Here is a 27375-nt window from a genome sequence, read left to right on the forward strand (position 1 = left end):
TTCAGTTTTCAAATTTATACTGACTTTTTGATCACCCGGTATATCAGGTAGGATATCCCTCAATTCAGGGCATGATAGGTAATCAACTACCACTGCCAAATGGCGGCCAAGAGCAAAGTAGACCATCCCGTGGCACAACACGCAGCTGAACATAACACACTTTGATTTCAATGGCTGCTTCACTAGCCAAGCCATATGGATCCTTCCCTCCACCACCAGCTTTTTTGAACTGCACAGATGGGAGTTATCTTTACAACACATTCTCTGCTCCCTTAATTATCCTGGCCTCAACCTAGGGTTATATAATATCAACTCAACAGTTTCCACCCCCTCTATCCTATCATCTCCTACCCATTCCCGGCTCCCACCCTGTTTATTTGTAGCCCTCTGCCAATCCATCCACCCATCTTTCCCTGTCTCCTCTCGGTTCCCCCCCTCCATACGTACACCTCCTTGCTCCACAACCTTTTCACACTGCGCCTGTTGGCATTCTAGTGTCTGCACATTCCACTAGAGAGCATGCATCTATCTCCCCAAACATACACTACTATCCTTTCCTGTTTCTCACACCTTCCAGATTGCTGCCTGCATCCCACGTGATGTTGCATTCTAGCCCGAGATGCTGGAGTTGGCTGTTGTGTGTGCATGAGCACTTCAACACTAAGCAAGCTGCTGAGGATGTGAATACTCTAATTGTAGCTACTGCTGTTGACATTACTCAGTACGCTGTGTTGTCATTTGGGAGGACACCAACCTTCTTGTGATTATGACTACTTCAACTCCACTGTCCTCCAACTTTCTTCTACTGAAGCCAGGCAAAGGCAGACATGACAATGTAGTCTACAGCCCTCTAAAGTTCAAGTTGTCTCAAGTATTGAATAGCATTATGTTCCTACATGCCATCAGTGGGTGCAACACGACTTTTGCCTCTTTTTTTTTTTTTTTTTTTTGTAATGGGAAACAAACTTCTCAAGGCACTGCAGACGAATAACCACCTACAGAAAGCAGCTGAGTTATTCAGCAATTCCGGTGCAACTGATGATGAGACCAATGAGGCTGGGCAGAAGTTCATAGCAGCATGGTACTGCAAAGATGAAACAAAGCCATTAAATGTGCCTCAGTATCAAACTGTTGAAAAATGTACACCAAATAAATCACTCAACCTCGCCTCTTTGCCTCCTCTAGAAGCAGCTCCTTGACAGCATTCCCTGAGGACATACTTGCAGGTATAAACTAGGAAAAACTATCCACTAAATCCACTGCAATAGGGCTGGAAGGTTTCAAATTTCAGCCTCTTGCCAATTCCCACTATTAAAGAAGCAGCAACTGGGCGTCTGTTGAAAATCATTTAGGTGTGCACATGCGACACAGGATGCCATGGAGGTTGTTCCGAGAAGAAAAACGACATTAAGTATTCCATCACAGATGACAAAATGGTAGATATCAAAATAGACGACAGAGGGATAGAGAAACAATTAAAATCGCTCAAAAGAGGAAAGGCCGCTGAACCTGATGGGATACCAGTTCTATTTTACACAGAGTACGCGAAGGAACTTGCCCCCCTTCTTGCAGCGGTGTACCGTAGGTCTCTAGAAGAGCGTAGCGTTCCAAAGGATTGGAAAAGGGCACAGGTCATCCCCGTTTTCAAGAAGGGACATCGAACAGATGTGCAGAACTATAGACCTATATCTCTAACGTCGATCAGTTGTAGAATTTTGGAACACGTATTATGTTCGAGTATAATGACTTTCCTGGAGACTAGAAATCTACTCTGTAGGAATCAGCATGGGTTTCGAAAAAGACGGTCGTGTGAAACCCAGCTCGCGCTAATCGTCCACGAGACTCAGAGGGCCATAGACACGGGTTCACAGGTAGATGCCGTGTTTCTTGACTTCCGCAAGGCGTTCGATACAGTTCCCCACAGTCGTTTAATGAACAAAGTAAGAGCATATGGACTATCAGACCAATTGTGTGATTGGATTGAGGAGTTCCTAGATAACAGAGCGCAGCATGTCATTGTCAATGGAGGGAAGTCTTCCGAAGTAAGAGTGATTTCAGGTGTGCCACAGGGGAGTTGCTGTTCACAATATACATAAATGACCTGGTGGATGACATCGGAAGTTCACTGAGGCTTTTTGCAGATGATGCTGTGGTGTACCGAGAGATTGTAACAATGGAAAATTGTACTGAAATGCAGAGGATCTGCAGTGAATTGACGCATGGTGCAGGGAATGGCAATTGAATCTCAATGTAGACAAGTGTAATGTGCTGCGAATACAAAGAAAGAGAGATCCCTTATCATTTAGCTACAAAATAGCAGGTCAGCAACTGGAAGCAGTTAATTCCATAAATTATCTGGGAGTACGCATTAGGAGTGATTTAAAATGGAATGATCATATAAAGTTGATCGTCTGTAAAGCAGATGCCAGACTGAGATTCATTGGAAGAATCCTAAGGAAATGCAATATGAAAACAAAGGAAGTAGGTTACAGTACGCTTGTTCGCCCACTGCTTGAATACTGCTCAGCGGTGTGGGATCCGTACCAGATAGGGTTGATAGAAGAGATAGAGAAGATCCAACGGAGAGCAGCGCGCTTCGTTACAGGATCATTTAGTAATCGCAAAAGCGTTACGGAGATGATAGATAAACGCCAGTGGAAGACTCTGCAGGAGAGACACTCAGTAGCTCGGTACGGGCTTTTGTTAAAGTTTCGAGAACATACCTTCACCGATGAGTCCAGCAGTATATTGCTCCCTCCTACGTATATTTCGCGAACAGACCATGAGGATAAAATCAGAGAGATTAGAGCCCACACAGAAGCATACAGACAATCCTTCTTTCCACGAACAATACGAGACTGGAATAGAAGGGAGAACCGATAGAGGTACTCAGGGTACCCTCCGCCACACACCGTCAGGTGGCTTGCGGAGTATGGATGTAGATGTAGATGTAGATTTGCGAACTATGAAAAAGCCAATCCTGTACCAATGTTGCAACTGACATTCTGGTTACTAACATTGGTGAATGTGATATGGATAGTGAAATAATGGAAGGAAGAAGAGATCCCACCGAGAATATTAAAACAGAAGAATCAGAGTTAATGTCATTAGGAGCCGCATTCTCCAAGCATGTAAAGAAGTAATATTGTATTACTGTAACACAAATTTTTATAAACATTTGTAACTCAATTTACTGTTAAATGAATTAAGTTTCTTTACTCATAAAACAACAATTAATAAACCAAACATTTTTCTTTTCACTAATACCCTTGTAAACAATTTTTTTGTACTTACATAACATTATTCTGTTAATTTCATAGTTTTCAAAACTACTGTTATGATAACGAGTCGATTAGGAATTATGTACCAATAACAAAAATAAAAAAGTGAATACTCACTGAATTTAAAGTAGAAAGTTGATGTTGGTCTTTAGTAATGTGATTTACATATAACTGACTAATGGAAATATTTATTTACCACCTGGGTTTTTTGTCACTGTCTTTCTGAAGACACAATTTGTTGCTCTGCAACTATTCTCCTATAAAATTTTGTGTAACACTGGCCAATTTTCAGATGCTGTATGTTTTATAGCGACAAAACGGGTGTTTTTTGAAAAGTGTGAAAGATTTCCATTTTTTGACATAGCTTTCCTACAGGAAAAATTAACCGAATAGCAAAGTTTTAGAACTCAAGCAATAGGGAATTTATTGCTCAACATTTTTCATTTTTGGTATTATAAAATAAAATTAAATAAATAAAAAAAACTGGAAAAGTCTGAAATCTTTGTTTTCTTATCATCACCACTGGAGCTCCACTCAGAAATCGGCACAAATTCAAATTATTCATATCAGAATCCTCTTTGAGTGACTAAATCAGAATTCCAGTAAGTTTTGGAAGGAAACTACCTTTTGGGAGTTAATTTTACTAGCTTAACGACTGTCTTTTGAACATGAAACTGATGGGTTCTACAGAGCCACACTCAGTGCCATGCAGGATCTCAATGGCTACCTAGGATAGACTTACAATTTGTTTGCTCAGCAGAGTTACATCATTTATCCTGAGTACAAAATAGGCTCATTTGCAGAAAAACATAGATCCACACAGACAGTGTGACGATGTCTGGAGCATCACACAGTTTCAGTGGGGTAACCGATGTTGTGATTTCCCCCTGATGCAGAGAAGAGGAAGATACACCAATAGTGGTTCAATCAACAACTTTTGACACAGAAATGGTACCCTATTACCTTTTCACACAAGTCTCATTTCAGCATAAAGCAACACAAAATGCACTTACATGTAGAGGCTTGAACAGGAATGTACATTGTTATACGAGTCCAGTACCTAGCATTGTGGTACAGCGTGCCACTGGGCACATAACAAAATCATTAGTTTGCATAGTCAGTAATTTGGACATGGTGCAACTACATTTCTGACACATTATGGCTGGTGGTTGAGCCCTATATTTGAGGTCTTGTTATGCACGAACAGATGTTGCCCCTGTTGCCACAACCAATCTTGATACAGAGAGCGTTCTTTGTTGCTCTTTGTAAACATTCTGTCATGGGTAGCTGAGAGACTGTACTGGACTGTTGATGACTGGAAACAAGTTGCCTGGTTAGATGAGTCTCATTTCAAATTGTATCGAACAGATGGACGTGTCAGGAATGGAGACAACCTCATTAATCCACAAACCCTGCTTGTCAGCAGGGGACTGTTCAAGCTGGTAGAGGCTCTGTACTGGTGTGGGGCGTGTGCAATTGGTGTTTAATATGGGATCCCTAATACGTCTAGATACTACTATGACGGGTGACACGTATGTAAGCATCCTGTCTGATAACCTGCATCCATTCATGTCCATTGCTCATTTCAATGGACTTGTGCCATTTCAGCAGGACAATGTGACACCCCACACATCCAGAATTGTTACAGAGTGTTTCCAGGAACAGTCTTCTGAGTTTAAACACTTCTGCTGGACACCTAAATCCCGAGACATGAACATTTTTGAACAAATCTGGGATGCTTTGCAATGTGCTGTTCAGAAGAAATCTCCACCCCCTCATACTCTTACACATTTATGGCCAGCCTGCAGGGTTCATTCTGTCGATTTCCTCCAGCACTACGAGGTGCATTCAAGTTCTAAGGCCTCTGATTTTTTTTCTAATTAACTACTCACCCGAAATCGATGAAACTGGCGTTACTTCTCGACGTAATCGCCCTGCAGACATACACATTTTTCACAATGCTGACGCCATGATTCCATGGCAGTGGCGAAGGCTTCTTTAGGAGTCTGTTTTGACCACTGGAAAATCGCTGAGGCAATAGCAGCACGGCTGGTGAATGTGCGGCCATGGAGAGTGTCTTTCATTGTTGGAAAAAGCTAAAAGTCACTAGGAGCCAGGTCAGGTGAGTAGGGAGCATGAGGAATCACTTCAAAGTAGTTATCACGAAGAAACTGTTGCGTAACGTTAGCTCTATGTGCGGGTGCGTTGTCTTGGTGAAACAGCACACGCGCAGCCCTTCCCCGACGTTTTTGTTGCAGTGCAGGAAGGAATTTGTTCTTCAAAACATTTTAGTACGATGCACCTGTTACCGTAGTGCCCTTTGGAACGCAATGGATAAGGATTACGCCCTCGCTGTCCCAGAACATGGACACCATCATTTTTTCAGCACTGGCGGTTACCCGAAATTTTTTTGGTGGCGGTGAATCTGTGTGCTTCCATTGAGCTGACTGGTGCTTTGTTTCTGGATTGAAAAATGGCATCCACATCTCATCCATTGTCACAACCGACCAAAAGAAAGTCCCATTCATGCTGTCGTTGCGCGTCAACATTGCTTGGCAACATGCCACACGGGCAGCCATGTGGTCGTCTGTCAGCATTCGTGGCACCCACCTGGATGACACTTTTGGCATTTTCAGGTCGTCATGCAGGATTGTGTGCACAGAACCCACAGAAATGCCAACTCTGGAGGCGATCTGTTCAACAGTCATTCGGCGATTCCCCAAAACAATTCTCTCCGCTTTCTCGATCATGTCGTCAGACGGTCGATGAATTTCAATTGGTTTCACACCACGCAAATACAGAAAACGAATGATTGCACGCTGTTCAAGTAAGGAAAATGTCGCCATTTTAAGTGTTTAAAACAGTTCTCATTCTCGCCGCTGGCGGTAAAATTCCATCTGCCGTACGGTGCTGCCATCTCTGGGACGTATTGACAATGAACGCGGCCTCATTTTAAAACAATGCGCATGTTTCTATCTCTTTCCAGTCCGGAGAAAAAAAAAAATCGGAGGCCTTAGAACTTGAATGCACCTCGTACTTCAGACATTAATCAAGTCCATTCCAAGTCGTGCTACAGCACTTCTGCTTTCTTGTGGGGGCCCTACACAATATTAGGCAGGTGTACCAGTTTCTTTGGCTCTTCAGTGAATATGTACTCTGAATACCTCAAAGTGTTTCTGAATCTGGCAGCAGTCTGAATTTGGTCTTATTTTGTATGTCACTGCAGGGGATAGCTGATACACTGTCTTTGATGCAACATCCCAAATACAATCCCCATAAATACATCTGTGCCTTGACCTCCCTCACCCAACTTATCAACCATAAAATTTTAAATCCCATGTAAACCTGGTTACCTAGAGACAATGTACTGAACACCCAGTGCTGAAAACAGGCAAATATAATTCTTTATAATAATTTACAAACAGAAACTTAGTTATGTATAAACTGTAATATTTTTAAGTTTTAGAATGGTAAAAGAAATATTTATAAAACTGAAGAGTCTAAGGAAAATATTTATCCTCCTCTCTACCATCTAAATAATAAAGTACAAACATAATCCCACAAAAATTTTGTATCTTATATGAAGTTTTGTCTAACCAATATCAGGAACACTTTTATAAAACTATATTATCAAATCAGTGCAATACAAAATACATATTACTCAACAAATGAGGGTTTGAGACACATGTTCAATTGCACTAATTTTGTACCCTCAATTCATTTGAAATTCTGCAGCTTACTTTGCTTCCTACAGTTAACAAATAATACCAGGCACAGAGGTGCTGCATTTGTAAGGGCAAGAGGATCCTGGCCCCACCAAAAATTTTCAAATATAATTTTATTCCGTGTATTTTTTCAGTATTATATCAAACAGTTTGACTATGACATGATTTTGGTGTAGTAAGAGTGACAAACCATAGGTAATCAGACCCGTTTCCACTGCAGAGAGACAGTGTTACTCTAAACTACCAGAAGCCAGGCCAAGCCCTGCCACTACCCATCTCATATCAGCGTATGCTTCCACAGTGATTTCCTTTCCCCACCCAGCACTGAGGGGTGAGTGTCAGGTACCCCTTGCTTCCTACATGTCCTTAGCTCCTGGAACTGCAATCAAAGTGACATGGCCAAGCTGTTTCCCTGTCTCCATCTTGCCCCTTAACATAACATAGCTTAGGGCCAGCTCTCACAGGCTCCCTGGACAGACATTTCCCTGCACCCCAGTGAGTCCTGTTGCCTCTCTCCCTTCCTTGCCAACTGTCTGCACATCTACACAATGTTTAGGATCAGAGAGTTTGGGTCCATAGCAAGAGAAATACCACTGTGATCATGTGCCCCTGACAGAATTGCCAAGGCTATGTGCCTCACTCTCCCCACCCCTTCTCCTTGCAGACAAAAGATAGGAACACATGCGGCAACAGAACTCACAAGCCTCTCCTGGGTAATTCTTAAATTGTCTCGTCATTGCACCCTTCATTAATTAAATAAAAATAAAACCTAGGCAGTTTTTGCACCCGCTCTGCACCTGTGGCCTTGGTGGGGGTCTATCCCACCATGGCCTTGATAGAGCCTAGCACGTAGACCGAGTTTTAACTCGCATTACTTTCCGTATTCCGGAGCTGCGTGTTTGAAACTCTAGTATTCTTACAGTGATTTTAAAATGAATAAAGTACATTGTTTGCTAAAAATACCCTTTAATTTATTAAAACATAGGAGAGAAGTTAGAAATCAAGTGGTTAGGTGCATATCAACCACCTGTAATATCCCACACGCAAACCACATGTGTCCGCGTGCTCGCACACAAGCACACCATCATCTTGCAAATAAATCAGCACATGAAATATGTAGCTTTAATATGAAAAGTGACCGCTCACTGTATACCTCATGTCACCTAGGTCTTGTTTCAAAGTGTTCTCAACATCTTCTCGTCTTCCTTGTTCCTCCTGCAACAACTGTATCTCACAACGGAGAACATTTTCCTTGGCTTCTATTGCCTCCTTTGCTACTTTAGCTGAAATGAGTTCCTCACGGAATTTTAGCAGGAGTTCCTGAAGATCCTGTAACAATGATAGCAGAAATTTAAAATAGAAAACCAACATTCTTCATAAATAATCCCAGTTTACTGATGACAACAAATTTACTGCCAACGATCACTAATGCTCAATCTCTAATTTGGGGTTAAACATGTCTTTCACATTATTTAATCTGAAATGTTGCAGACAATGAGACATCATTGCAATCTGGCTTGTGAAGTTTGCAGAGCAGGTAAAAGATAGTTGTAGAATGGACTAATGATTTAAGAATACACAAGGAAAAGGTAGTTAACAATCCTAACACGAACATGCGTAATGTAAGACAAAGCTATTGAAGAGTAAGTAAAATTGATAAAGTTGCCTTAAACCAATGAGGGCATGAAATCTAGGTAGTAAAAAGGAAAATTTATGAGATGAAGAAATTCAAAGATATTAATGGGAGGAACTGGATAAGAGGAAACAATAGTGATGGTGATCACCTGAATTGGCCCATAATTCTGTTATTGGCCAATAATTCTATTAATTAAAATCATTTGGCAGGAGTCTTTGGAGACATTTCAATAGTATGGAACGTGACAAGCCCTCACACAACACTGTGAGACACTTAAGTTAGAGAGAAAGAGAGAGAGAGAGAGAGAGAGAGAGAGAGAGAGAGAGAGAGAGAGAGAGTTGCTTTGGAAAGACCTTTGATGCAAAAAAGGAGAGAAGTTTTAGAAAGACCTTTGATGTGCAGCAACATATACACTGCGTATTTTTGTATTACGAAAGTATAAATTCAAATTCCACCAAACACAGCACATCAGTTTCCGGAGTGTTGAATTTGCGATTGCGATGCCCTTCTGTAAGCCTATCATTTCTCATGCCATGTGATCTCGCCAGCCGATGGCAGCAGATAGAGCATAGGACACGTGTTGTAGTCAGCCAATAGCAAGATTACAGTTAAGTAGCGTGAACACACAAAGAGGAAAAGTTAACGGTTTACATTAATATACTTAGTGTACCTACAAGAAAAAATAAGGTTTCACATAATATAATATTGGTCTCTAAGATTAATAAGCTACATGGGAAGCTAAGATTTCACATGTAATATTGGTCTTTTTTTTGCATGTGTTATACTTTAAGATACATCACACAAATGTGCCTGGAAATTTAAAATAATGATATAAATATCTGATCTTCTGGGCTCGAAATTCTTCTAAGTGACTGGTCCTTAAAGTGATAAGTTTTAAACAAGTTAAATGCCCTGCGATTTAAGAAATTCCCAGGATTTTCCCGGGTCGTTTACAACCTGGAGAGAGAAGGGTTGCGTGCCTGGCACATGGCCAAAGCAATGTAAACATGGAGATGGGAGAGGGGGAGGGGGCAGGTGGGTGGGGGGGGGGGGGGGCTGACATGAGAGGGATGGGCTCTCTGAGCTATCTCTTGCTAATGCACCCATAGCCAGGAGTTAAATGTAACTCAAGATGGCCAGTGGGTAAAACTCTGCTGGTACATGACACAGCACCAATGGCTACCACCAAGCAAATCACAGAAATTGTGGAACTCAAACACGGGAATACTGTTATTAATACTGTGGATGCACCAGCAGATTCATTAGATATGCAAAACCAGTGTTATGTGAAGCATTTTAACCTGAATCACATGAAATAGGTGCCCAACAGCACCACAGCATAGACAATTAGTTATAGTTAATAGAAGATCAGTAAATTCATTAAAATTATGAAAATTAATAGTGCCTAAAATAAAATTAGTTAGTTAGTTAGTTAGTTAGTTAGTTCCATGGATCATTTTGCACGATAAATCATCATGATGTGGAACCAGTCATGTTACATTCATATTGCAAATTAATTTGTACAACACCCCAAAACAAACCACTAGATCTAAATGAGCAAGCAGTATTTAATTATACCATGTAATTAAATTGTTTTACTCCAGACACCAGTCATGGTTAATTAAAATCCATCAATAAAATATAATATACTAATTACATCTTATCCGGACAAGCAAATGCATTAGCCTATGCTCGTTATAATGTATAATGACCGTATACGAGGTGTGTGAGAAAAGCAATGAGACTGACTTTTCATCTACCAAAGTTTTTATTTTTTTCAAACAACAATATTGTCCCCTTTGGCAGCTGAGTGGAGTTGTCATTCCCAGTCTTGGTAGCAGTGCTGAAAGGCTTAACTGGTAAGACGTTTAAAATGTCAGTCACATTACATGTTCTCCAGAATCCCAAAATGATGTACTTTTAAGACATTTTTCGATTTCAATAAGAAAAGAAAGTCACAAGGACTCATATCAGGTGAACAGGAGGGCTATGGACCACCAGGAATGCCTTTCGAGGTAAAAAATTCCATGATGGAAATGGCCATGTGACATGGGGCATCGTCATGATGCAGCAGCCACTTGTCTGTGATGCTCGGTCTCACTCAATTCACCCTTTTTCTTTCAAGGACATCTCTGTAAAACACTTGTCAGCAGGATTTGTTCCAGGGAGAAATTTGTCCTCAAAGGAATGTTTCCCATAGGAATGTTTCAACTTTAGAAATGTCACACTCAGGGATTCCCCAAATTTAACACAAAACTTAATGGCCATTGCTCTTGTTCCTTTTTCATAACACACAACAAAAACACAAATTCACTGAAGGCACTCTAAAAAATTACGTGATGGCTGTATGGAGGTGAAACTTGGACTGAGCATCTGGAAGGGGTGAAAACACTGGTCTACACAACTAGAACAACACAGCATGCCAGATCGCTCACAATGTTGCCAGTTTCATTTCTTTCCTGACACACCTCATAGCATTTATTTATACCTATGAGGTACAATTCCAAAACTACCGAAACTAAGGTCTGATTGGTCATTAAAATAAATAAATAAATAAATAGAAAAGCTCTGCCTTGACTTGTATCAGCTGGTAATGCCTGTCTTCAGTTCATCCTCATTATGAAATCATTGTCCACCCAGGCTCTTTTTCAAGTGCAGGTTTCCAACAAAAAGTCTGAACCTTCTCCTTGGTTTCAGCAGCAGTGTGAGGGCGTGTGTTGTCGTGAAGGAGGATTTTGCCACATGACAGTTTCCTGTGGCGTCAATTTATGGTCGGTCATCTCAGTTTGATTAGCATCTCACAGTACACAACACTTGTGCTTGTTGACCAATGGTCCATGAAATCTACCGGAAAGATGTCTTTTCCACCCCAAAAAACGGTGGCCATCATTTTTCAATTTCAGAATGGATATTGCTTAAATTTTGTTGGTCTGGGAGAAATTGAATGGCACCAATGCATGACCTGTTGTTTTGATTCTGCATTTGTGTATGATAGCCATACCTTGTAACCCATAACAATGTGGGAAAACAAATCTTCTCCATTTTGTCTATAGCACTCCGCTCCAAAAACTGTCGTCCACTATGCGTTATTTGCTCTTTGTGCTGATCAATGAGCATTTTTGGAACCCATCTTGCACACACTTGTGCTATCCAAGTTGTTCAGTGACAATCTTGTACACTGAGGTTTGAGTGACTTTTTGGATTATCAAGTTTACGATTCACATGACTGACGATGTTCCTGGTTCGATTACTGTGCCTACCAGTCCACTGACAGTTCATTGTGAACATCTGTGCGGCCATTATGAAATTCTTGACACCATTTTTGAACTTGTTTATCACTCAATATTTCAGTTTCTTGCACTAGGCATAACTGATGATTGATTTCAGCAGCTGAAGATCCTTTTGCCAGCAAAATCTAATCACAAAGCACACTTCAAAACTGGCATGATGTATGATTGTCTCAGCCATTGTGATTTGCTCTCCTTGACTGGCAAACAATTGTTGAATCAAACCAACAATGCAAAAGTTTCCTAAAGAGTTGGTAGACAGCACTGCATGGGTGAAACTTCATTCAGGCCTTACTTGGAACACATCTCACATTTCCAGCAGTGTCACAAGCACTTGAAGTCAAAAGCAGAAGAAGATTAATATGGTTGCAGTGGTTCAAGAGATGCAGGCTAATCACAAATATGCTGATAGTTTCAATTTTTCTGTATGGGTTACATTTTAAGAATTATTTCAATTTATGTGATTTAAGCTCAAAATTGTTTATTTACTAACACGTAGGATGTACATACCCAATATAAGGCCCAAGCATGGAAGCATGCGACACACTTGTTCCAGCAGTGCAGTGACATACTTGTATTAGCGGTGCAGGGATATGATGCATTCGTCAATTACGTGTGACTAGTTTCTCTGGTAGTCTTGGTAGCATGTGGCTGAATGTTTCAGTTACACAACATTTTCTTTGATTTCCAGTACTTAGAAAAATTTAGCGCAAGTACAGTTGTAATACTTACAAAACTTCACAAAGTTGCAGGTTGAGATACAGTAAGACAGAAATAATTCAGCGCTCGATAATCCGGCAAACCTGGAAGTCCAGGACAAATCAGAAATTTTCCCATATTTTTAGCTAAGCGCACGTGGCAGTGCAGTTGGAAGCGTTAGAGAAATGTCAGAATCATGTGCTACCATCAACAACTCTTCATTCACTAGACCTATGGTACGTTTACAGTGCTGTGCAGTTTTATTTAAAAGTTATTTAATGAAGTCATTATGCTGCATCAATATTTAGTTACTTGTACAACTGTCAAATAGACAACAGCAATATAAAAAATTTATACTGACAGTGAAGGTGTTTTCCAAACACAGTAAAAGTTCTCCTAAAACAAGAAAACACAAACACGTGAAAAATACAATGTTGTACAGAGCCACCGATCAAAAAAACCGAGATGGAAAGCAATGTAAATGACGATGTGTCAACAACTGATCACTCTGAAATTGTATGTGTGATAAATCCTGCAAACACTAATGAACTGAGAGCGTTCGGGAGAAGTTAACGAATGGATCGAAACTGACAGAAATTTAGCTATCAAAGAAGAGCTGACTGACTGACATTACAAACTGTTCTCAACCCACCGGAGGCACCAGAAACTGAGGGTGAAACGAAGAAACACTTAAAACTCGCATCTCTTGGGCTGAGGCTTCAGAAGTCTTAAACACTTTTGAGAAGTTCACTGGAATAGCCAACAATACAACACTTTTAAATTTATAAATTTACACAACATATAAAGTAATTTTTTGTCAAAAACAAGCTCAATCCAAGAAACAAGTTAGTATATCTGCAATGTTCCCTAACTAAACCATCAGTGGTAGATTCCAATCTGACTTATTCCACACCCTCGACGTCAGATGTCCGTCGTGTGGTATCCTAAAGACAGTGGTTGTAATTAAATTGCACCAAATTCTGGGTAACTATTTTTATTAATTAGCTTGTTCTTGATATTTTCAAACCAATGGAGCCTCAGCGGCCAGAGACTATGGTCATGTTTGTGTGAGTTGCATTTGCGTGGTATGTGTGTGTGTGTGTGTGTGTGTGTGTGTGGGGGGGGGGGGGGTTCCAATTCTGATGAATGCTTTTTCCGCTGAAAGCTTACTTGTTTGACAGTCTTTTCGTTGTGCCTATCTGCGACTCAACATGTCCACTATAATGTGAGTAACAATCTATCCTTCTCATAATACTGCCATTATTCCATCCTGGATTTTCCATTGTCCGACATTTGATAATCTGGCATCGACAGCTCCACAAGAATATTGGATTATCAAGGTCCCATTGTACCTTGAAATTTTCTATGTACGTCAAACTGATCGCAGAAAAACTTAGTCACAGTTGCGACTTTCAGAATTCAGTGAGCTGCTGCGCCAAACTTTGACTGTTTGACGAGCTTTCTTGAAGAACTTTGCATCTATTTTGAGATTTGTTGGGACTTGTGTAGTTTTAGCTGGTCAACTGATACATAAAATGTGCGAATTTGCAGGGACAGACTTTGACTTTGTTGATGATCTGTCCACTTCAACACTCTGCTTAAACATGCTTCCACACTTTTGGGCTTTTATTATTGTTGCGTAGTGTACCACCAATACTGTTGAGAGCTTCAAACTGATGAATAAGCTGAACTATCCATTTAGAGCCCAAACCTTTCAGTATCGGCTACAGTCATTGACAATATCCCACCACTTTCCTAATAATTATTATTGAATGTCATAAAACTGGACCATACTGCACTAGTGTATGGTCACCCTGAGACAGAGCCAAATGACGTTGATGACACAGGGTGGTACGTTACTAGTAATAAGCATTTACTAAACAGGACCTCGATCTCAACAGGAATCTCTATGTACATAACTATAAGTAAGGAAAATAGGTTTGCACCCTAAATTTACCCAGGTTTGAGAGAGGATTGTGCACTTTTGAACGGGCAGAATGCAGCAAGCTATCCTAGATAGAGTCATTAACATAAATACAATTAATTTCGGGTGTGACCCATGGAAGTGTGACACATAGGATCTTATCTATTGTATATAACTGATTCCGCCCTTAACAATGTTTAGTACAACAGTGAATTAAGGTGAATTTGCTGAATATTTTGGCGTATTAGATGACGAAAAAAATTGTCAAAAATTTTCTTACTAAAAATTTTATGGGAGAAGCACTAGCAGATCATGCTGATCAGGTTTTATTTCAGCTGCTGCACCATATTTGATATTACGAAGAACAGTAACGAATAAAATCTTGTTCTTATTTTACTTTTGTCTGATAGAAATGGTAGTAAATTATTACACAGTTTACAACTCATATTTCATGTCATAAAAATGCAAGGATAACAACAAATACAAAGGCATAGTGCAGACTGCTTCACTTATTGTGGAAGAGTTTGAAACAATCCTGTCCCTTTGCAACACTGAGGTTCTGGTTGCATTTCAAACACTTTCTTTTAGTTCTGCTATTGCAGTGCTCATACTAAAATGTTCATGGTGACAAAATGTCATTGACTGTGAGTCAGTTGTCATACACAATATATTACTGTCCAGACCTGGTTCTGGATGAGGTTTTAATAGCATTGCTTTTTATGTACCTAACTCATCTTCTAACAGGGCTCTCTCTTCTGCCATCATTTTTCTTTCTGGACAAGCCAGAAGTTGCCTTCTTTGGTTTATGATCTTTATTTCTGCAGTCACTGTATTACAAGTTATAACTAGGCACAATAAAATTTTGCAGAAACGGTAATGCAAAAAGCAAAGCAAAAGTACTGAATTTGAGTGAAGTGACGCGAAACTGGCAATTTTTACGAGACATCACGAAATCTGTAGTTTTTCCATATACAAAAGTTATAAATCTGAAGACTGGAGTTCACTACTTTTTGTAACCGACAGTTATTGTGTGTTAAAACTGCATTTTTGCTTCTTATCCTCTCAAGGCTGAGGTTCGTTTATAATCTTAACTGTCAATTAATTTTCTGTGCAAGCAACTTCGATGTCATGACATAAATACAACCAAAATTAGCAAAAATAGCCCAGAATTTGACAAAAGACCTGGGAAATTTGCCAAAAATTGATCTCAAATTTGAATAAAAAAATAAAATTAAATTAAAAAAGTGAACTGGGCAGACTCTAAAATTGGCAAAATAAATAACACCAAATATGGCAAAAAAAACATTGAATTTGGTAAAACAACAATGAATTTGGTTAAAAAGCACCAAACATGGCAAAAAAACACACACAATTCGGTTGGGAGGGAGGGGGGACGACACCAAATTTGGTAAAAAATGCGACGAATCTGGCAGACAATACCACCAAATCTGTCAGACTATAACACCTAACTAGGCAACAAAATTACACAGTACTTGCCAAAACATCACTCACTTTGGTTGAAAATGATACCAACTGAGGCAAAAATGACAGAATTTGAGAAATAAATACACCTAACTTATTTGGCAAAAGTATTAACTAATTTGCAAAAACAAAAACGAATATAGCAAAAAATAATACTAGATGTTTCAAAAAATAGCACCGAATGTGGTAAAAAAATACCAAATGAGGTAAAAAATAACAACGAATGTGACAATAAAACAAAACTATTTTTTTTTCTGTCCCCAGTTATAACATATTTTACGACTGTGATAAAAGTCTTCTTAAGACAAAAAACATTTTGCTTTATTCTACAGCATCTCCAGTAGTCAAGATTTTTTTGTTCCCTACTTCATTCTTTATGTTCTACAAATATGTGGTAGATATTAGTACACAGCACTTTCACTAACTACTTTTACAATTTTTTTGTTGTGAAGGTACATTGTCATCTCTTGTGGTGTGGACTTCCAAAATTAAAAAAGTTTTATTTGAAACACATTATTATTTTGTCTTTTTTTTTTTAATGTCAGACACCGGAATTTAAGAACTATCCCAAGTTAGGTTTACAGTTATATTTGCTAAGTTTTACAATATGTTGCAAAGATAGTGAAGAAAAACATATTTTCACTCTTACTGCCTGGTCTACAGGAAGTACTTTTGTTTTACAAATATCAATAAAAACTGGAAAAAATATTCAAATGATGTTCTGCCATTGTAAAATATAACAAGAGTTTTTAAATCTATGACAAACAACTGCTATCAAGTAACTTACTTCAACTTTATCAGGCAGATTGATTATTTCATTCTGAAGTTGTTCTGAGTGGGCTGTGTGTTTACCCACTAAATTATCATTTTCTGCTTGAAGCCTGTTGATGAAAATATTGAATTAACATTTTTTTAAACTGCTTTATTTATATAAATTATCAATATGATAAAATTTAACAAAAAATAAAAAAAAACAACATACAATTTACATTCCAAGCAAATAAATCGCCTGAAGCTTTTCCACACCTACTCATTCGTAGAGGAGATAGATAAGTAGAGATGAAGATGATCGTGTGTAGCTTTAAATGGTAATGTGTTTTCTCAAAACATTATAGGATAATTTTTCACATCTGCCATGTTGTTGTAATACAGGGGCCATGAGCTCATTAGCTCTGAATGTAAACGTTGTTTATTGGCTGTAGTCTTTTTCCATAGCTGATGATACCACTTAGCCAATGTCTGTACAGAACGTAGTAGGAATAGTGAGCAACTCCTCAAATCTACTTCAGGAGTCCTGTGGTAGGACCAGAGAGTCAAAACCAGTACAGCCAATAAATTAACGTATGTGAGCACTGACTGATAACATTTATGTCCATAGGAAGAATGTGGTCAAAACAATATACTGTTTTGTATATAATACAGATTAATAAGAACAAATATATATCACACATAGTAATCGAATAAGTATGGAAAGACACGGATTCAAACTGTGTTTTAGATATGACACAAATGTCTTAACAGCTGCACCAACACACTCAAAAGAAGACCACATGGCAATTGGATTTTTATAATTTTTTGTTTAATATTTATGCTAAGTTCAGCATTCAAATATCACTCCCACAGAACAGTTTTGACACAAATCTCAAACATTCTTGAGGAAACCAACTCTGAAATTTTCTGACCACATTTAATACACTAAAATGAAATAGATCTTTCGACAAGAAGTTTGGCTCTGTGATAGAGTGCTCAATAGGCATATGGGGAGGTGGAGGGTGGGGAGGGGGTGGGGTGGGGGGTATGGGTGTGAAAGGGAGGCAGGGTTAAGTCCCCAGCAAAGTTAAATATTTAAACAAAGGTGCATATTCCACAAGCATTTCCTTGAAGCACAGAATACATAAAGATTGGGGGGGAGGGGGCGGGCCATAGTCAATATTGCTTGAGAGTGGTAAATGCTGGATCAAGTCTTATTTCAGTCATCATCATTTCATTTCCCCTCCCTTGCCCAGGGAAGTTGCTCACAAAGTTGGCTGGCAGTCAGTTCCTTTTGAAAATCAACTTGGCCGAAGAATACCTTCAAATTCCAATGGACTAGGCACCAAAACAGTTGCTTGTACTAATAAGTCTTTCGGCCTTTGACAGTTGGCAGTGTGACACCGTGTCAAATGCTTTAGGGAAATCTAGGAATATACAATCCACCCGTTGCCCTTCATCCATATAGTTCACAAGATGCCATGTGAGAAAATGGGAAGCTGAGCTTCGCAAGAGCAATCCTTTCTAAAATTGTGCTGAAACATGTACAGAAATTTTTTCCTCTCAAGGAAATTTATTATATTTGAACTGTGAGTATGTTCAAGGATTCTGCAGCAAACCGATGTTAAGCGCGTAGGTCTGTAATTCTGCAGGTCTGCTCTTTCACACTTCTTATCTACAGGAGTCACCTGCACGTTCTTCTGGTCGCTTGGGATTTTGCGCTGGGTGAGAGATTCACAATAAATGCAAGCTAATTAGGGTACCAATGCAATAGAGTACACTGTAAAAAACCAATTGGGATTCCATCACGACCTGACGACTTATTTGCTTTCAACTCTTTCAGTTATTTCTCTACACCAGATATGCTTATACTATGTCCTCCATAGGGGAGTCGATGCAAAGGTCAAATGATGGTATGTTTGTACAGTTGTCCTGCTTGAATGATTTCTTAAATGTGAAATTTAAAACTTACTTTTGGTATCTTCCCTGCCACACCAGATTGGTTAACAGGAGACTGGATAGAAGCTTTACACCGACTTAGCGATTCTTCCGCTCACAAGGCAGATGTGCTAACCACTACGCCACCCTGACACCGTGGCTTTGCGCAGTTACACATACTACCCTATGATGCCTCCTGCTCAATCCAAATTCCCACTCATGCCTCAATCTGCTTGGTATTCCTCTTGAACTAGAACAGTATTGTAGAGGCTCTCCTACTGTATTGGAATAGCACCTCACCTAAGCATGGAATGGAACAGGGGATACTGCCTGAAACCCAGGATTAGGGGCTTTAATCAAATGAAACTATATGGTTACAGAGTCCTTTTCAAGTCTCAAACACCTACGATTTCAGACTAAAGCAAAGCATGAATATTTGTACCAAAATCAGGTTTCGAACCCAGGGTTGGAGGGTATACTAGGGTAGTCAATGCAGTTGTGCAAAATCACAGTGGTTGGTAGTTAGTGCACCTGCCTAGTGACCTGGAGACCCAGGTTCAAATCCCAGTCTTGATAAAAAATTTCATTTGTCTCTTGAAAGTCTGCATATATACATCACATTTAACATTAATCTTCTGTTAACCATGTTTTATGCCCCATATCACAGTTGTGAGTTTGCATGCCCCTATTTATAATTTCAATTACTTGTCTCACTATCACAATGGGATGTGGCATCAACTGCGATAAAATTAAAACTAGTACATAAATATTATGAAAAGGATATATTGCTACTCACCATATAGCAGAGATTTTGATTCCCAGACAGGCACAACAAAAAGACTACTAAAACACTTAAGCCACACTCTGGTCTCAGCAGCCACAGACACTGTGTGTGTGTGTGTGTGTGTGTGTGTGTGCGCGCGCGTGTGCGTGTGCGCGCGCGCTCGCTATCTACTTCAGAAGAAGGCCTTCTGGCCAAAAGCTGACGTGTTCAGTAGTCATTTTGTTGTGCCTGTCTGCCTGACTGCAGTAATTATTCTAATCTTATCCTCATGATCCTTTGTGACATATGTAGGGAGTTGTTGTATATTCCTAGAATAATCATTTAAAGCAAGATCTTTAAACTTTGTCAGCAGTTTTTCTCGGGACAGTTTAAGTCAAGCTTCAAGAATCCTCTAAATCAGTTCCTTCAGTATCTCTATGACACTCTCCCACAGATTAAACAAACCTGTGACCATTCGTGATGCCCTTCCCTATATATGTTCAATATCCCCCGTCAGTCATATCTGATATGCGTCCCAACACTTCAGGAATATTCCAGAACAGGCTGCATGAATGATTTGTAAGCAATCTCTTTTGTAGAAGGGTTGCACTTCCCCAGTATCCTACCAATAAGCCGAAGTCAACCGCCTTCTTTACCCATGAATGAACTTAGGTGATCATTCCATTTCATATCCCTATAAAGTATTAACCCAGGTATTTTAAGAGTTGGCCAATTCCAATAGTGACCCTAAGATATAGTCATAGGATACTACATTTTTTCGTACTGTGAAGTGCACAATTTTATATTTCTGAACTTTAAAACAGGCTGCCAATCTCAGCACCACGCTGAATTCTTACTGACAAATTTATGCAGCTTCTTTCAGATAGTACTTCATTATAGATGAATGTATGATCTGCAAAAAGCCTGATTTTACTATTAATACTGACTGCAAGGTCATTCACATACAACATGAACAGCAAGGGTCCCAACACACCTCCCTGGGGCACAAGCAAAGTTACTTCTACATCTGATGATGACTCTACATCCAAGATAACACACTGTGTCCCCCCCCCCCCCCCCCCCTATCAAAAAGTCCTCCATCCAGTCACAAATTCCACTTACACCACACATGATCATACTTTTGACAATAAGCGTAGGAGTGATACTGAGTTAAATGGTTTTCAGAAATCAAGAAATACTTCACCTACCTGGCTGCCTTGATCCAAAGCTTTCAGTATGTCATGTGAGGAAAGTGCGAGTTGGGTTTCAAATCATCAATTTTTTCAAAATCCATGCTAGTTGGCACTGAGGTGGTCATTCTGTTCAAGTATGTCTCATTATATTTGAGCTCAGAAAATGCTTTAACACTCTACAACGAAACAATTTCAAGAATACTGGATGGTAGTTGTGGATCACTTCTACTACCCTTCTTGCAAACGGTGTGACCTGTGCCTTTTTCCAAGAACTGGGCATGGTTTTTTGTCCGAGGGATATAGGATAGATTACAGTAAGAAGAGGGGCTAAATCAGCCAAATATTCAATGTATAATCTGATAGGCATTCCACTGGGCCCTGGAAATCGTTAAATTTTAACCATTTCAGCTGATTCCCAACACCACTGACCTAATACTTATTTCATTCAACTTTTCAATGGTATGAGGATTAAATTGGTGCAATTCTCCAGGGTTTCCCCTTGTAAAGGGACATTTGAAAACTGAGTTAAGCATTTCAGCTTTTGCTTTACTACTTTCAATTTCAGTTCCTGTCTCATTCGCTAGGGACTGGATACTAACTTTGGTCCCTTGAATGGCCTTTCGCATGACCAGAATTTCTTTGGGTTCTGTGAAAGATCACTTGACAATATTCTGCTATGATAGTCATAGAATACATAATGCATTGCTCTCTTGACAGCCAAATGTGTTTCATTCAGCATCTCTATCTATAGCCCTACACTTTGTTTTGCACCTATTACACAGTAATCGCCGTTTCTTTACAAGTATCTTTACAGTGATTGTATTCCATGGAGGTTCCCTCTCATTATGAACTGTTCTACTCAGTATATATCTATCCAGTGCATGGTCAACTATTCTTTTAAACTTGAGCCAGAATTGCCCTGCATGCTCCTGCCCTGTGCTGAAAGTTTCTAGTTCCTCACTGAGATATGACACTACTTATTTTTTATCTAGTTTACTGAACATATATATCTTTCTGCTTGATTTAGTTGTCCTCTATACTTTGGTAATCATTGTTGCCACAATCACTTCATGCTCACCAATACAAGCTTTGAATGTGGGCATCCTCAAAGAGGTCAGGTCTATTTTTTGTCATTAGATCCAATATATTTCCATGATGAAAGGGGTTCCTATCTGTTCATGGTTCAAACTATCATACTTTTACAAGTTGTTCCTGTTTCACTATAGCTACTGATGATTCTACAGGCGTTGTTCTGCATAATGAAAACCCTTTTCATATTCCAGAATGACTTTCTACTATGCAGCGTAGTAGGTACTGACCTGGAACTTCCTGTAAGATTAGAACTGTGTGCCAAACTGGACTCAAGCTTGGAATCTTTGTCTTTCACAAGTGAGTGTTCTGCCAACTGAGCTATCCAAGCACGACTCATGACCCGCACTCATAATTTCACATTAGATTGGCAGGTCCCACCACAGTTCTATTCCATAAGCCCAGAAAGCATATAATAATCCAAAATACACAGTCCTTAGGATTTCACAATTAAGCTTTGCTGATAATGGTAACATACATAAACCACATGTTATTTTTTAGCAGACATGAGCAACCTGCTACTTCCATGAAAGTCTATATCTACATATACGAGCAAGAACTTAATCCCAAGTACGCTCTTGACAGAATATCATCATTCACAACATTTTATCTATTTGGGGCACTTTGTTCAAGGTGAATAATATTTGGTTTATCTGTGTTAAATTTTAAGTTGTCTCAAAGGGAGCTGTAACCTTTTCCAAAAAGTTTTGAACCTCTTCAATAAGTCTGGTTTTTCTACCTGTTTAATTGACACCAGAAGTGTTCTTGGGATATACAGTGATCAGATGCTTATTATCTATAGAATTCCGAAAATCATTTATATAACATATCAACAGGAATAGGTATAAATGTATTAATGAGGGACATCAAAATATATACTTCTTGTTCTTGACTGCCTCCTCTCTAGTACTGTATTCCACTGTTTCCAGTAAAAGAAAAGGAAGTGACAATGTAGGATTCAAACCTTTCAAGTTCATTTTGAGCTTTCTCTCTGTCCTGTGCCAGCCGTGCCAGCTGGTCCGAAATCGCAGCAATTGTTTCTGTATAAACTTTGTTTAGATCACTAAGAGCAGCTTCAGATGATTCCATCATTGATTTCAATTCTGCCACCTGTAATCAAAAGCAATATTAAAGTAATCACTAAAAATTCTGTGGGAACACTTAAAAATATTAAGTTCAAACAACATTGGAGAAAATTATAACTACTATGCAGCCAGTTTTTAAGAATTATGCTGCTATCATGATTGTCACTTCGCTTCATTCTTAATACAATTCCTGAGTTACAATTTGAATTTCATTACATACTACCAATGCAAGGATTTTATTGCACTAATCCCAACATTCAATGCCCACAGCATTATCAACTACTGCTTCCCACTCGGAAACAGAATATTTCATTGAACATAGAAACCTCCTAAAGCTCACACAAGGTACATCTACTTTCATGCGAAATATTAATTTCGTATAGACATCATTACACTAAAGCCTTAGGAAAAATCGCAATGTTGTCTCCAACACTCCTCCAAGTTCAGACTAAAATGTTGCTTGCTATACTACCTGTCTATCTGAATTCTACACAACACACTCAAAGTTCTGTTAACTTCTTAATATTTTTTAACTGAATGAATACATTCTACCATTATTTCTATGGTTTCTACAAGATAAACTTTCAACAGCACACCTAAGTGCTACCAATGACAGTTCAAAATCTTTCATATGGTCAATGGTGAAAACAATGAGTACCTAACAAAAGTACTTGGCACTTTACCTGTATATAGAAAGTAAGAGGGTAATTATGGTCTGTGAGGAGGAGGAGGAGATTAGTGTTTAACGTCCCGTCGACAACGAGGTCATTAGAGACGGAGCGCAAGCTCGGGTGAGGGAAGGATGGGGAAGGAAATCAGCCGTGCCCTTTCAAAGGAACCATCCCGGCATTTGCCTGTAGCGATTTAGGGAAATCACGGAAAACCTAAATCAGGATGGCCGGAGACGGGATTGAAACGTCGTCCTTCCGAATGCGAGTCCAGTGTGCTAACCACTGCGCCACCTCGCTCGGTATGGTCTGTGAAAGATTTCAGTGAGACCCTTGGCATATTGAGAGAGGGACTGCTCGTCACTAACATGCAACATCCATGGGTGCCCAGGCTGTATGCAAGAGACTTGTTGGTACGGAACCGGTGGCAGCTGTCGAAGTGGAGATATTGCTGGTGGTTGGTAGGTTTGATATGGACATCCATTTCGACAGCTGCCACCCATTCCATACCAAGAAGCCTCTTCCATACAGCCAAACAACCCATGGCTATCTCATCTGTAGTGACTAGTGACATGCAGTTCCTCTTGAAATATACCAACTGGAGGCCATCCCTTGTGTGACAGCCCACTCAAAAGCATTGTAACAATTCTGTGCTGTAACAACAAAAGTATAACGATATGGCGTCAAGGTCAGAGTGAAGTTATTTGATTGGGGACTGACTATTTGTATCTGTGATCAATTCTATGCACTGGTGTAGCCTCTGTGTACAATTCATATAAAAAAATGCAGTTAATGAAAAGAAAGGCAAACCGTAAAGTTAAGAAAAGGTCCTTGTGGAAGCTAACCATTAATTGTTAGTTAGCATGTTGCATGGCTTGCTTCTTCGAAGCCCTAGCCTTACCATTTGCCCTCCGGAAATGCTGGTCCATGGAGAACAACTGTAACAGGTGTAACAACTGAATCAAAGAGACAGCTGGAAAATAGCAAGTAAACAGCAACCAGGCTGTCATAGATGGAACTTCCCTGTGGTCCACAGCAGATGGCAGCCAAATATGTAAGCTGAAATTGCTACATGTTTCTGAAGGAATTTAGTTGGTGAATGAACAACATGACACAAACAGGGATTTGTGGAACCCCCAAGTGTATGGGTAACACAGATGGTAGACTTCAATTTACTGGTAGAATACCAGGAAAATGCAATAAGTCTACAGAGGAGACTGCTTACAAATCACTTGTGCAACCCATTCTGGAATACTACTCAAGTGTGTGAGACCTATGCCAAATAGGACTAACAGGGAATATTTTACGTATACAGAGAAGGGTGGTATGAATGGTCACAGATTTGTTTGACCCATGAGAAGGTGTCACAGAGATTCTGAAGAAACTGAACAGACAGATTCTTGAAGATTTACATAAACTAGCCCGAGAAAGTCCATTAACGAAGTTTCAAGAACCAGCTTTAAATTACTACTCTAGGAATATACTACAATCCCCTACTTAATAAATTAATGAGATGAAATAATGCGAGAAGAATATTGCGTGAAACAGTTCTGTTCAGCAGGAGCCCTGCGGAAGAACAGGTGACAACAAAGACTTGTTGTTGTAGTCTTGGCAAAGTTAAGCTGCTTCACTAGCCACTGCTGTTTTAAGGTGGTAGCCTGCCAATGTCCTCCTTTGCCATCTGGTACACACACTGGTATTGACAGGACCATGGGTAATCCCCTCCAGATGATCCAGAATTTGCCACACCAGTCAATGACACAAGGCACATGAGCTACACTGGGCCAAGTCCTTGCCACTTCCTGCAACACAGTGTTAGACCAGTCCCAAGCCCTTTTTGAACTTCACCCCACAGTACAGAACTTTTAACAGAATAAAGCATGTTTGTCTAGGCAAGACCCATGACAATCTTGCTTGTAAAGATCTTGCCTTACATTGTTAATGCTCACTTCCAATGGAGGTGCTAGAGCTGACTTAAGCACCCACCCAGCACATTCTAATCCAGTTCCATCACAGACTCATCCTATCCCAGTTACAGCAAACACCATTTACACTTTAACTTCTGCACTACATTTTATGTGGGCATGGCCACCAACCGGCTGTCAATCCGATTGAATGACCACCCACCAAACTTTGGTCAAGAATGGAAATGACCGCCCAATGGTCAAACATATTACAGAGCAAGCCACTGTTAATTACATTAGCTGTTTCACAAAAATGCCATCTGGATCCTACCCCCAATACCAGCTTCCCTGAGTTACAATGATGGGAATTGTCCTTGCAGCACATTGTTCAATTCTATAATACTCTTGTCTCAATATCTGCTAGGCCCCTCTCCATACCCAAATATACATCCTAATCTACCCCAGCTTCACCCATCCTGCTCTCAACACTCCTCTTTGCACTGTCCTCATCCCTCCAATTTATCTCCACCTTCCAATCTAGCCCTCCCAGTCACTGTGCAATGTGCACAACTCCCACTGCCTACAGCCAGAATAAGCTCACCAGTACCACATTTCTATTCCACATGCCTGTTGTCTTCCCCTCTAAGCAGTTGGTCACCCTTCCCCAACTCCTCTCCTGTTCTCCGCCTTCTTTCTTCCCCCACTCACTTCACACTTCAAAACCCATCAAACTTAAAGTGCTGACACACTGTAGCTAGCTGTGACAATGTATCCATGAAGGTATACTTGAATTTTGTAGTTAACTCTGAAGGACGTCACTGTTTTAAAGCCAGCAAATTTATCAGTCTTCTTCTGTGCCTATCCTCAACTTATCAACTCATCTATTCAGTGAGTTATTACTGCTACTCTGGCCAATATTTATATTGCACCAATGACTTTCCAGTACCACATCTGTCTCATAAATGTATGTCTGTACTTTAACATAAACATTTCACATAAACTAGTCGTACAATTTTAATACATTACTAGACTGTGTCTGAATATTTTTCAACACATAATGTGCCTTTTACTAGTAAAACTATGATTAGACGTTTGGGTAGTTATCAATGAAAACTAACTTATCCTCCTCTGACATGTTTTGATTACCAACCTATCAGTAACAACTAATCAGCACTGCTGTTACTAATATGTAAATGTGTAAAAAAAGAACAAATATAAATAATATTAAAGCTTTAATCATACGACAAAATGCAAACAAATCATGTTATACCGAAGTCACTTGACAAACCCGATTCGATGTTTGTGACACACCCAATACACTGTGCTCACTCTGTAGGTAAACCTACTGTATTCATGAGCCATAACATTTTGGTACCCAGCATGGAGCAGACCTTTCAGCTTCCTAGAATAGCATCCATTTCCCCAAGTCCCAACGTACCATGCACGACAGGCAGGTTAATGTACAGCATAAAGAGGGAGTTCACAGCTCAAGTACCAACAGTGCAATATCTCCATTGCAGATTGCAACTTTAAAGATACATACTACAGATATGACAACATCCCCCTCACCATCTTACCCAAGAGAGACTATTTCCCATACTGTGTAATGTTGGATGGTGTGATGCTGCTGTTACTCCATTTATTGAGGGGCCTCAGGGCTTTGCACACAATAGATGCATTTTGTGCTGCTTGAGATACCTTTCTCCAGATGGTCCACACTTCTGTGAAATTCACAAAAATAACAATATTTTTTGTCTCCCACAATCTCACAACATCCAACTCTTATCTTGGGGTACACATGACCTGCTCTTTCTTTTAAACCTCCCCAACCGATCACTATCCTCCCCAAGGATATAACTTTTCGTTCCTGAAACTGTGATAGTTCTGTATACTTTTATACCTGTATCAGCAGTACTCATTTTCTTGCCTCCTTTAGAGACAATACTCAATT

The 27375-nt window shown here is 39.7% G+C and overlaps 1 protein-coding gene across 2 annotated transcripts in view; it reads right to left on the reverse strand.

Moving 5' to 3' along the window:
* The window catches only part of LOC126241509 (rab GTPase-binding effector protein 1), a 204743-nt gene that overhangs the window by 34887 nt on the left and 142481 nt on the right, over positions 1-27375 (reverse strand). For both annotated transcript variants that reach the window (XM_049948012.1, XM_049948011.1), the window contains exons 10-12: positions 22732-22877; positions 16822-16915; positions 8160-8335 (exon numbers count right to left, since the gene is read on the reverse strand). In XM_049948012.1, coding sequence (XP_049803969.1) covers positions 8160-8335; positions 16822-16915; positions 22732-22877 — 416 coding nt within the window. The remainder of the gene's footprint in view (positions 1-8159; positions 8336-16821; positions 16916-22731; positions 22878-27375) is intronic.

The sequence above is a fragment of the Schistocerca nitens genome, chromosome 1, assembly GCF_023898315.1.
Source record: "Schistocerca nitens isolate TAMUIC-IGC-003100 chromosome 1, iqSchNite1.1, whole genome shotgun sequence".
Taxonomy (NCBI): Eukaryota; Metazoa; Arthropoda; class Insecta; order Orthoptera; family Acrididae; genus Schistocerca; species Schistocerca nitens.